Below are 13610 nucleotides of genomic sequence, written 5' to 3'. Positions count from 1 at the left end.
TCTCATGGAATAGGACCTACAAACATTGTACATGTACAATGTAGATCAGCTATCATGTAGGAGTAGTATTTACATTGCACCAGGGAGATGGAACCATCCCCCTGATTGTACCCTACAAATTACTGTATGTAGACCTGTGTGATGCAAAATGCAAAATATGAAAAGATGGGCCATGATTGGTGAGACATAATTTTTACTAGAAATGTGCCTTGGAAAACACTCAATCAAGATGGCTCTCTGATCTAAAGACAACACAAAAACTATTGAAATAAAAAAAAAAAAAATGTATGTCCACTAATACTTAAATTGCATGAGATGCATTTACAAATTTGTGAGTCTGCGCACAAGAGAGGTTTTTCGTCAGTCTGAAAGGGCTCTTTGTCTTCTAGACATACTGTTTTTACGAGCTTCGGGCCAACTTGAGCATGCCAAGTAAACACGAAAATGGATGGAAGAGCTTTTCACTCAAGGGCATCAGCAGTGTTTGTGCAGAGATGATTCATTGGCCTTTGGTTCTTCCAGATTTTGACCCACATTAGAGCTACATGTCGCTTTTTGTCGATTAAGTTCCCCTCCCATCTTCATTCTGTGATTTGTGTAAAGAGGCTTTTGTTTCATCTCCCGAGTCTGTCTTTAGCCTGTTGAAGACCGGCTGATTTTGCTATTAAAGAATAACATACATTTTCCGTAGACACTTGCCCGAGTGTTGTAATACTCAGGACACATCTTCAATGGAGTAATGTCAGTCTCTCTGAACAAAATGAGAGAAGGATCTTGGTGCAAACTACATGTACAGTGTATGTATCACAAATTTGATAACTCTCTGGGATAAATGGGATAAGAGAGATTTACCTGCTCTTGAAATCATTCACTCTCAAACATTGGTGGTGAAATGAGGCTTGAAATTGAGTCGATCTGGCTGACCAGTGTCTGTATTAAAACTCATTGACATTTTTCCCTACTGTACATAATGCCTAGCGAATGGCTGTGATATCAAATCCATACTTTGGTAGTTTACTGTGCAGTCTTTATTGCACTATCACTAGTACCAGTCCTTAGACTTGAAATGGGCCTAATGAGGCGGGACACTGTACAATGTACATGTGAGCCAATCAATGAAAGAAGTACAATGTAATTTTTGTTTGAAACCCATTTGTATCAATTAACCCATATATAGTACAAGTGTAGGCCTACATATTGCTGTATGATCGTGTACACTTAAAGACTGTGATTGATCCAATGTACCCTCATGGCTCATCCTTTTGTCTCCCCCAGTTTTGGAGTCGCTTAAAAGAATAGAACAGAGAACAGTGTACATGTACATACAGTAAAAGCACAATGCGTCCCCCTCCTCCGTCTCACTTTCGAAATACTACAAACAACGAACATACTCACCAATGTGCACATGAATACTAGCGTACTATCTGGTTGAAGTTTTCATCAAATGTTTCAATCATAATACAGTACAACTGTACACCACATCATTGCCGTGTGTAACATTAATCCCCTGTGGTAACAATCAATCTTGGTTTTAACCCCATTGGAGATGGACTGATTTTCCAATCGATTTAACACACACTATCCCATTTACCCCATCCCAAGAATACTTGTGACTAGTCTTCAATGGGTTTTTTAATACAATTGTAATACTGTACTAGCTGAAATTTTCGCTGTACATATATTTTCGCGAATTGCTACTTAAAGGAAGGTAAAGCACACGATAGTGAAGTTTACCGTGCAAACTTGTTTTACACGGGCCTCCCCCGTGGGCTTTGTTGTCAAATTGGCTTGTTAAGCCTCGTCTGTCTAAAAAGATGACTCACTAATGGAGTTCCCCCACCTTTGTCTCAGCTGGCCGTTTTGTTGACATTGACTGTGATCGTCTCTTTCCCCCCCCCCCCCCCCCCCCCCACCCAATCGCTCTCCAAACTAATTGAGATTAATGGGGGCTCTCTGTGTCCCTGATGAGGGCCTGGATAAATTGTAGAGCATTTATTGTAGGAGTAGCATGGCTCCCGCTCCTTAAAGCTCATTGTAGAAACAATGATGTAGAGTTTGTTCTGCTAAAACCGGCAAAAGAAGCCCAGAAGAAGAAGAAGGGATGAGAGAACAGAAAAGCAAAAAGAAAAAGAAAAATTGTCTTCAATTTGCTCTCTATATTGTAAGTATTGTATTTAGTTTTTTTTTTTAATAAATAATAGTACATAAGAAATGCATTTAAATTGAGATCTGTCTTTGCTTAAAATTGATATTTGAGTCCCTTTTTGTAGCTGATTTTGAATGGAGATCATACCGTACAGTTTATAGTTAAATTTATAGTCCAACTCTAAAAGATGATGTGAAACCATGTTGTTGGAAGAGAAAACAGTGTGATGAAGGGTGGCAAATTGTACAATGTAGCCATTACAACACACACTTCTCACACGTACAATGTGTATGCACCCTGTCACAGGAGGTACATGTACATGTACAAGTACTGTACATACAATATGTGTACATTGTATTGTGTGTGTTTCATGCAAATACTTTGCTCTGTTCTGGAATGACAAAAGATGTACATTAGTAAAATACATTGTATACAATTTACTTGATCTGCTATTAACCCGTTGAGGACGGGCTGATTCTGCTACAACACGCATTCCCCATAGACACCTGCCCGAGTACAATTATATACTCGGGACTCGTCCTCAACGGTGTTAAAAATTTGATGAACTTGTTTGGTTGGTGGAGTGCACATTTTGTCTGCTGGATGTGACAGTTTAGCCCATTGCCATTTCATCCACTCCATGGACATAATTATACAACTTGTACTTGTTGTCAGAGCACTCAATGACAGGTAAAAGAATTCATTTCATCACAGCTTTTATAATGATTGTGCCCAACAAGACACACAGTTTGAGTTTCATTTCCCACTTGGAGCATGCATAATGTAAAGTTTGGAAAAATTTGAGAAAGCTCATAAGAAATGAATGACTCTGTCAATTTGGCATCTTGTTTGTTACCGGTACATGTTTAAACAGTATAGGGTCTTATTTTAATACCCAGGGTAGCCTCTTCAGTGTTGCCACTGCTCTACCAGAGGGCTCTGCTACAACTGGTATTATTACCCTAGCGTTGCCAGGTAGCCATTTTACACCTTGGTCGAGAGGGATATAGTGGGTAAAAACATCTTGTCCAAGGACATTTGAAAGCACTGGGCGGGACTCGAACTCGGGTCCTTCGAACGGGAGTCAGGAGTCTTATCCACAATGCCGCAGTGCAGTTTGTGTGGCTTTGCTATGTAGTGGTATTGAAAGGGTGAAGAATAATACAACATCTGGCGGTCACATACAAAGTGTGAAAGACCCTTTACACTGTAGAAAACGGTGTGATAGTAGACACGTCAATGTAAACCCCACCACACTGTCCGCAGAGACTGTTGTGTTATATGATGCAAGGAACCTGTGTACAATGTACTTGCACATCAGATACATAACAACTGTGCTCGTAAAGCGCCGCATGCGCTAAATGGCAAGCTTATGACACGCAACGCAGGTCAGATTACATTTGCCCCTGCCCAGGCCACTTAATGCAGACTTGCAGGTAGACGAAAACCACCTGTATGCGCTACCACTGCAAACAAGTGATACTACAGTTTGTACCAGAGCTTTCATGGATTGCAAAGATCAGTGATGTCCTGTCATACATAACGCATGGTAGCAAGTCAATCTCGGCACAAGTTTGAGAGGCTTTTTTTTTAGCTCACCTTAGCCAAAGGCTCGCAAGTGAGCTATTGCGATCGCTCTTCATCCAGCGTACGCCGTGAGTCGTGCGTCGTGCGTCGTGCATAAACTTTCTTAAATTTTCATCTTCTTCTTGACAGCACCATGACTGATTTTCACCAAACTTGGCAGGTAGCATCCTAATAGGGGGATAGGATCTCAATTTGTTCAAATGGGCACCACCATGCCCCACCTGGGGGGGGGGGGGGGGGGGGGGAGGCAGGGGGACCCAGCCACCCCCCCCCCCCCCCCCCCCCCCCCAAAAAAAAAAAATAAAAAAAAATCAAAAAAAAATCAAAAAAAAATCAAAAAAAAATCAGGAATCTTTAAAATCTTCTTCTCTAGAACCAGAAGTGATAGAGCTGTTAAAGTTAATACTATGAGTTAGTACATTGATGACAGAGGTTTCAAGTTTGTCCATTCTTGAATCACGGGTGCCCCCCTTGGGACCCAGGGTGGGGTGGGTCCAAATGGGGACTTTGTGGAGGCCTACATGTTTGTATTCTTCTTGAAAACCCTGAAGTGATGAATATTCACCAAACTTGGTAGGTAACATACCAGGGGGTTAAAATCTCAATTTGTCCAACAGGGTACCATGCTTCCCTCAGGGGCCCCTAGGGGGCCCAACCCTCCTCCCCCAACATTAAGAAGTACATGTATACAATTCTTCTTCTCTAGAACCAGAAGTGATTAAAAAGCAGAGATGAGTTTGTACATTGATGACTGTAGTTCCACACGTTGTTCATTGCAGATCCAGGGCTGCCCCCCCCCCCCCCCTCCCCCGGAGTCGGGGGGGGGGGGGGGGGGGGGGGGGGGATCCAAATTCGGACCTACAATTGTAAATTGTACATTTTCATCTTCTTGCTGAAAACAACATAATGGATTTTCACCAAACTTGGCAAATAGCATTCCTAGGGGGATAGGATCTCAAAGTGTTTGAATGAGCACCATGCTTTTCTTTGGGGCCCCCAAGGGGCCCAAACCCCTTAAATTACGGAATATTCAATAATATTATTCTCTAGAATCAGAAGTAATAGAGCTTTAAGTTGTTTTTTCTTTTCTAAACTGCATAGTCCAACATTCAATAAAGTACAGTATACTTGGCAGGTATTTTTACCGGTGTATGCAAATGGACACCATGCCCCCAGCTCTCAAAGCTGTTCCCCCCCCCCCCCCACCAAAAAATTTCCAATGTTCTCAGATAAGAGTCTGCAAGAATGCATTGAAGGTGACCTTGCGATACTCAGGTGAGCGCGAGACCCCCAGGTCTCTTGTTTTTTGATGTACTTGTAAATGCAGTCGCTGATTTGAAGTGTTTTAACCTACATATTATTATTATGATTAGTATTATTATTATTATTGTTATTATTTATTATTATTATTATTATTGTTATCATCAGTATTATTATCATTATTGTTATTATTATTATCAATATCATCATCATTATTATCAATTAAATGGCAACTTGTGTGGTTGAAAATGTCTGGGCACTCCCTGCAGGTTGTGACCCATACAAAAGTTGTACATGAACCACTGATGGTGTGTATAGATAGTGTGCATCTACAGTGTCATACAGGCTTGAATTATAACTTTTTTTGTCTTTGTTTGTTTTGTTTGTTTGTTTGTCAGCTTTAGGAGAGCCTTGGGACCAAATTGCCAGGACACGTCTGGATACACACCATTACACCATGCAGTCTTGAATGGCCACAGGTAATAATAGGCCCTAGGCACCCAGGGTGCATGCATCGTGTAGTATCCACTTCATACTGTAAAACGAGGAATGTTCACATGCATTTTAATTTCGCACATTTCGCGAATGCCAAGATTCGCGAAAGTTCTTGTCTACACTATGCATTGAATGCCAGTGGCAATTCGCGAAAATTTCATGCCACAAAAAAGGCCGTCGGCTCCAATTTGCAAAAAATTTCATGTCGCGAATATATCGTGTTTTAAAGTATGCTGTCTGTTTGTATTCAATCATTAGATATAAAATATGAAAAAAAAAGATACTATATCATTTTCTTGTTTATCCATTAGCATATTCAGACAAATTTTGTATTGCTCTAGTTTTTGGGCATTCCTGTGACATATCGCTCTGCAGAGTGTCTCATTGATACCCCGACATTTAATACAAAGCAAAGTTCAATTTATGGTGAATATATATAAAGATGAAAACCCATTTCATGTTACAAACCCATTTCATGTTTAAGTTTGCTATTTAAAACAATGGATAAAGTAAGGGTGAGAGCTGTTATTGGGTAATTAACTAACCAGTGAAAGTTTCATTAAGATTGGAAAAGAGTATTAATCAAATAGGAAATCCTATGTACAGCATATATGTGCAATTTATTATTCTTTATGTGAATATTTCTTATTTTTTGTAATTTTAAACGCATTAAATGAGTACTGTCGTACCGAGTAAAATGTGTCCTATACTCAGACAGGTGTGTACAGTGTAGGTATGGGAATCTTAGTGTTCAAAATAGCAAAATCAACTCATCCTCTAGGGGATAAAAGAGGCCCGATCTTTCATATAATGTGGGAAATAAGCTGGGATATCTACAAAAAGAGTGATTCTTCAAAGCTGTGAAAATAGTGTGTACATGGTTGTACCTCTCTTCTATGATAGGGAATAGCTTTAAAGGACAAGTTCACCTTCATAAACATAAGGATTGAGAGAATGTAGCAATATTAGTAGAACACATCATTGAAAGTTTGAGGAAAATCAGACAATCCGTTCAAAAGTTATGAATTTTTGAAGTTTTTGTGCAGTACCCGCTGGATGAGAAGACTACTGCAGTGTATGAATAACTTAGATGTCACATGCGTACAACAATATAAGGAAAATATAAAGAGAATTTCACAAAATTCCATCTTTTGAAAAAAGTACACATTCCCCTGACTCGTTACCGATAAATGTTATGGGTAATATTATTCCCCCTGCCTTTAGAAAGAGGCAAGTCAATTGCTCTTTTATCATGCGAAAAAAGTGAAAATATGTTGAATTTTCTTTTATATTTTCTTTATACTGTTGTACGCATATGACTCACAGGCTGTAGTAGTCTCCTCATCCAGCGGTTCCAACACAAAAATTTAAAAAATTCATAACTTTTGCATCGATTGTCCAATTTTCCTAAAACTTTCACTGATGTGTTCTACTAATATTGTTGCATTTTCTCAATCCCTATGTTTATGAAGGTGAACTTGTCCTTTAACGTTGTGCCTTGAATGAGAAACTTGTGTTATCAAGTTGTTCAGTGGTACACTAAACTTCGATTATGACATTTAGATTTCATTCATATTAAAGGGATCGTACAGTTTTGGTTGAGACCTAATTTCGGGTTTCTAACATTTTTCGGTGAAATAATGAGAAAGCTCTTATGAAATATGAAAGAGCATGTAATTCTATGAGGAATTCAATATTTATTTGATGAAAATTGGTTTTGAAATGGCTGAGATATCCCAAAAAGAGTGATTCTAATAAAGTGTGGGACCCACACTTTATTATGATCACTTTGTTTTGCTTTGTTTTTGGAAGTTTTAGTCATTCCAAACCCGATTTTCATCAAATAAACTTCGAATTCCGCTTAAAATGGTATGCTCTGTACTATATCATGAGTGTTTTCTTGGTATCTCGCAAAAGGTTTAAAGCCCAATCCTCATCTCCGCTAAATACTGATACCATCCCTTTTTAAAGTGATGTGTTGAAGTGCTTTTCCATAGAGTACATTATGTGACAATAATAGCACATGAGCGTAGAAACCAAAAAAAAAGCTGTTCCTTTCACTCTCCAACCTCATTTGTCAAATTGTTGGCCTAGACTCCACACCCATTATCTCGAGGTGCAAGTTGTGCAGACCAGACACCAAAACAGATCAATCAGACACTGATGGCCACTTTGATGATGTGTACGTGTACATCACAGTATGAAGTACACGTACAGTGTATCTCCCTGCACTCGTAATGTGTAGGCCTACCTGTCCAGGGGGGTGTTTCATAAAGCTGTTCGTAAAGTTACGAACAACTTGCGAGCGACTGGTGATCAGTTCTGATGTGATATATAAATACTTATCAGAATTTCCATAGTTCAGCACAAGAACTGATCATCAGTCGCTCGTAAGTCGTTCGTAACTTTACGAACAGCTTTATGAAACACCCCCCAGGGAAAGTTAGTACAAATTGTAGTGTCTGAGCTATGTGTATCCTGTCAGTCAGATTGCCGTGGTAGGAAACTCCCCGACTTGAGAAGTTGACCATCGTTGTTGAGGAGATCCTGCCTGCCCGAAGAATGCCCCGTTAAAACCGCGAGAAGGGGCGAAACAAGTGGTGTAAGGGGACACCGAGCGGACTGGCCGCGATTTTATTTTTGAAGGCTCTGGGATTAGCGGCATAATATTTTGAGTAAAATTAGGGATTTCCTGCGCTTCCTTGGAAATGTGACAGCCACTGCTGGGGACGGAGTTCCTGGCACGAGGCTCGGAAATCTGCCAGAAAGTGGCATTTAAACTTGTGCGCGACCTTCCCTTTTCCATAGAGAGCTTGCCCAGCCTGTGGAGTGCACGCTTCATATGGGCATACATTTCTTTTACAGTAAATATGTTTGGAGATGCACACTGTAGTGAGGAAAAATATGGAAAAAAGAAATGTGAGGGAGATGGGGTGGTGTGGATCAAAATGTTGCCAATTTGAGATTTTGTGCAAGCAAGTTTCACCTCTTCTTGACCTGATCACTTTGTATTCGGCAGGAGGAGGAGGAACTTACATGTGTATTACCCTCATTGTGGCAACTTTATAAGAGGTTATTGAAAATTATACTGGAAAGGAAAAAAAAGAGAGAAAAGAACAAGGTATGAACGAGTAAAAGCTTGAATTGAGATGTATACAACAAACACTTTATGTTTTACTTTACCTTGTATAATACTATAGAACAATGGATAATAAAGATTATCATAATTTGATATAAAAGTGCGAGATGGCAAATCGCAAAAACAATGTCTCACAAGATTGTCTATGACACAATTCCTCAATCGCAAAAACATCTGTAGGTTTACATGCAAAAATAACAGCCCTTTTAAAATGTATGACCATGCAGTAAACTTTAAAATGCTTTACGTTGAAAGTTCTATTCACATTTTAAACTGAAGGTGACTTGTTGCATTGAGCCTGGAGTGTAGGTTTTCTCTGTATGAAAGATATGATTGGGTCTTTGATAACCTTGCATTCAATGCCAATTGGTTTAGCATTGAATCCCTCAAAGGGATCCGTTCTTAGGCCAGGGAATTCCTGAATGTGCTGTCTTTGAAGGCCATACTCTCATTGCCAAAATGTTTATACGTGTAGCTAGCAGGGGAAGCAGGCTTTTGATACCAGAATGTTACTTATCGTTGGTGGGGTGACAAAACCTCGTATCTCAATATTTGGTGAAAATGAGTTTTCTTCATTATATTGAAGCTAGGAACCATTACTATGTAATTCCCAATCCTTATATGCCCATCTGCAAAAATACAGTAAGGTCACAAATGATAAATAAAAGTTGGCTGTTTCCATTGACTTACATGTTATGGCAGCCATGTTTTTTAGCTCTCCTGAACATTTGACATTTTTGAGATACGAGGTTTTGTCACCCCACCAACGTTATGTAGAACTTCCTTCTCAGTAGACAGATCACAGCCTGCTGCATTCAGGAAGCTCACAATGTACCAGAACTGCTGTGTATTTAAAATCTAGCGAGACGAATGGTACATTGTACACTTGTACAATGCATACTAAAATACAATACACTATCAAGGACACTCTTTACAATCATGTTTCATGAAGGTGGAATTGCTTGACATTGTAGAAATTTGATAGAAATTATACTGTAATGTCAATAGTTTTAAAAAGTCAAAACATGCAGCATTCGAGATATCTTTTCATAAATTTTAATACTCTTTTGTACATACATTTTGTTTTATGACATCTTGTGGGAGCTGGGCAACTTTGAATGTTCATTGTACATGAAATGGTGCTACATACAGTTAATGCTGTTCTTCATCATCATCATCGTCATCATCATCGTCATCAACATCACAAGAAATTAAAAAAGTTGTAAAATGCTATACTTGTAACACTTCTCCACAGAAAAAGCTGTTTGATTTTACATAATTTTTATTTTCAACTTTACTCTAATATGAAATACAAACTTGTCAGTATACACGTATTATACAGAATTTAATAGACTTACAACTCCAGAGTATGCAGGGAAAATTATATTTTGATAGAAAGACAGAAAGAGAGAGAGAGAGAGAGAGAGAGAGAGAGAGAGGAGATGTTGTTGATAGGACTGTAAATACAGTCATAGCAAAATACTAGGCCCTATACAGATCACAGAAAATTTGCACAAAAGAAAAAGAGAAAATGTTGTGACCAGTTTGATGTCAGCATTTTGAAAACACAGCTTCTTGTACAATTGTACTATTAAATGTATCATGTAGGCAGCCAAGGTCGCCATGAACCATAATGATTCAAGTTTCAGTGGTCATGTGTCTAATCTATAAAATCTGTTGCCAAGAACTTGTGACACTACAGAGTGATTGCATGTGAAAAGAAGCAACAAACAAACAAACAAACAAACAAATACACAGGCCAGAAGTGAAAAGCAATTTCATTGTATTTTTATAGTATTAAAAGAGGGTTCTTAAAAAGCATTTTTCGCCATACTGAAAGAGGTGCTGTGATGATGATGATGATGATGATGATGCATTGTCCTGCATCTTGACTAGAGCTGTGGAAAATTCCACTCTGGGAAAGTGAAAGTATAGGCCTACAGCTGTATGGTGTACACAACACAACAACTCCTGGTACACACTATGGTCTTCCAGGGAGGTGGGAAGAGATACTTCCCACCTCCCTGGGTCTTCACTGGAGAGTGTACAAGGTACCTGGTTTTGTGTAATACTTGTACTTAATTTTATAACAGGTACAGCAAATGTACTGTAACACATAGAGTATACAGTGTAGGGCCTACACCGATGATCTCTTTGGCGATGCTGACATAGTTTTGTCTTGTTATGAAATCACAGAGTAGTACACTAGGATACCATAATACATGTAGCTGACCTCATCATGTTCAATCTATCCAAATTCTTTCATACAGTACAGCACTGTACTTCTCTCTCTCTCTCTCTCTCTGTGGAGGGATTTTGCTGCATACATTGTAGATTATATACAATTTCAACAAGTGATTGATGACATTGATGTTGGAAATAAACTTCACAATTGATAATCTTCAGGCACATTGATTTTTCTGTGGTTGCATCTATTTGCTTTGATCAGGCCGCAGAATGTACAAATGTACAAGTTGTATGATTTAAATGATTAAAAAAGAGAGAAAGACCCTTTGTACCTCACGCAGTTTTATACATTTTGATGGAATAAAGTTGTGATCTAGACATTAGGGAGTTGGTCACAGGTATCACACTTGATACAGTAGTGCTGTATTCTGAAGCAACTTCTGAGATCTATATAATGTATTGTGCATGTATATAGGGCAAGTCCAAGATAACGCGCACGTTACGTATGGGACATTCAGAGACTTTTATGACCTGAAAAATAGTGTTAATGGCCTTTCATCATATTGAACTTCATCATGGTGATTGATATCTAGGAGAAGTATAATCATGTAAAAAATTGAGAAAAATGACCTTGACAATTATATTCTAGAAGAGAAAATATGTGCCGTTACGTATGGGACCAGAAAAATTTTGTTTTTTTGAGCATTTTTTTCAACCTCAAAACTCTCTGAAAGTATATCATTCTACAACTTGTAACTCACTGTGATGAAAGTCACAACACTCAAGATTATCACAGGTAAGTTTCATGTCATTAGGCAAAAAGCTCTAATTACAGGTTCTAATTAAAGACAGACATGACGCGTTACGTATGGGACAGTTACGTATGGGACGGTTTGTCCCCCATTCATTTAGTGTGTGAAGAACTATGTTTATGGGTATTTTGCATAATTATTGAAGTAAAATCAGTTGAAACTACTCAAATACTGATCCAGATTGTCAAGGAAACAATATTCCCCAAATATTCACCATTATAATCATATTCAATCATATTTTTATATATTTATGACCAACCTGGGTATGCATGCCCTTTGTCCCCCATTCGTCTAGTGTGTGGAGAACCATGTTTATGGGTATTTTGCAAAATAATTTTGCAAAATACCCATAAACAAATTTTTGCATAATTATTGAAGTGGAATCAGTTGAAATTACTCAAATACTGATCCAGATTGACAAGGGAACAATATTCCCCAGATATTTACCATCATAATCACATTTAATCATATTCTATATTTTTATGACCAACCTTAGTATGTATGCCCTATTTTTATCAGGATAGTTACTACTGAAAAATTGAATAGTTTAAAGTGTTTACTTCCTATGATGAAGGGCAGTTTGCCATTTAGTTTCAATAAAATTCAGCTTGATACAAGAAATATCAAGTTTAATAAATAAGCAATACCTGCTGCGTGGAACCCCAGTGATCGAGTAGATATATGATGTCTGTCTAGCAGTCAGGTCATTGATTCGAGTCACACTTCAGTATGTATACCCATGAATTTTGTTGTGGCTACTATTGAAAACTGAATAAGGACAATTTGTGTATCACTTGCAATAAATAAAAAATAATTTTACTTTATTTTTTTTTAATATATATCACAACCATTTCAAATTGGAACTCCATACATCAACTTTGAATTCCTCTAGTCTTAAGATTGTATGCTCTTAAGTAATTCATGTAATTGGTTTCCAATCATCTCATTAAAGGGGAAGGCTAGTAACTGATCAGTGGGAATCAGTGGAAATGCTGGGAGATGATTGTTCCAATCCTTATGGGATTCATTCAAGAGTTCATTGTATATCTATTGTTCTGTGAAAATGATTTGCTTCAGAATGGTCTCATATTCAAGTAATGTGCAGTTTAATGCTTCCAGGTTAGCGTCCCTGGTCAGTGACGGAGCATTAATCTGCACATTACTTGAATATGAGACCGTTCTGAAGCAAATCATTTTCACACAACAATAGATATACAATGAACTCTTGCATGAATCCCATAAGGATTGGAACAATCATCTCCCAGCATTTCCACTGATTCCCACTGATCAGTTACTAGCCTTCCCCTTTAAATGTTGAAAACGGAATCCTCATTTCTACAAAAAACTATACCATCCCTTTAATGCTGATTTTTCATTGTGTATTTTGCCATTTTCCCCTCCCCCTTTCAGAAAATTGTTCAGTCAAGTTCATGTATTGTTTCAAGTGTCTATAACTCAAAAAGTAGCTACAATGTTGAGATGCTTTCTTAAGGATGATTGACCATTTGTGTACTGAGAGACCTTCCCAGCTAGCTACATGCATTCACATGCAATATGAATGAGGATGTCCCGTACGTAACGCATTTGTCCCATACGTAACATTATTTCAATGCCTAATAAAAAATGTTTCTTTTACTTTTTTTTCTTTTTTCTCTGGTATTTAATTTCTCTAAACAATAAATTAGAACTTTCCAAAAGGGCATTAAAATAACCTTAGCAATTTCAGAAAAAACCTAAAAAAATGACCTCATTTTGTTACGTATGGGACATCTCATGATAGGACACGAGCTAATTTGCATAATCATTTGCATAATCCCTAAATTTTCATACCAAGTTAAACTATGTGATGAACTTCTTATGTCCACATATAAATCAAATATCATTTGCTTTCCTTTGAATTAATATGAATTTTTATAAATGTCCCATACGTAACGCTGTGTTTCACATTTATGCAAATGAAGCCCTTGAAATTTGCATAGATTTA

General features: G+C 38.0%; 1 protein-coding gene across 1 annotated transcript in view; it reads left to right on the top strand.

Annotated features, from left to right (window-relative positions):
• Positions 1-13610, top strand: part of LOC139713484 (uncharacterized) — a gene marked incomplete at its 3' end in the record, with an annotated part of 71870 nt that overhangs the window by 18512 nt on the left and 39748 nt on the right. The window contains exon 2 of the mRNA XM_071625212.1: positions 5392-5472. Within this exon, the coding sequence (XP_071481313.1) occupies positions 5392-5472 (81 nt within the window). The remainder of the gene's footprint in view (positions 1-5391; positions 5473-13610) is intronic.

This window comes from Diadema antillarum, unplaced genomic scaffold (genome assembly GCF_040938485.1).
Source record: "Diadema antillarum isolate AM-2024a unplaced genomic scaffold, OU_Dant_1.0 seq00001984_RagTag, whole genome shotgun sequence".
NCBI lineage: Eukaryota > Metazoa > Echinodermata > Echinoidea > Diadematoida > Diadematidae > Diadema > Diadema antillarum.
This window is presented reverse-complemented; position numbering and strand designations above follow the sequence as displayed.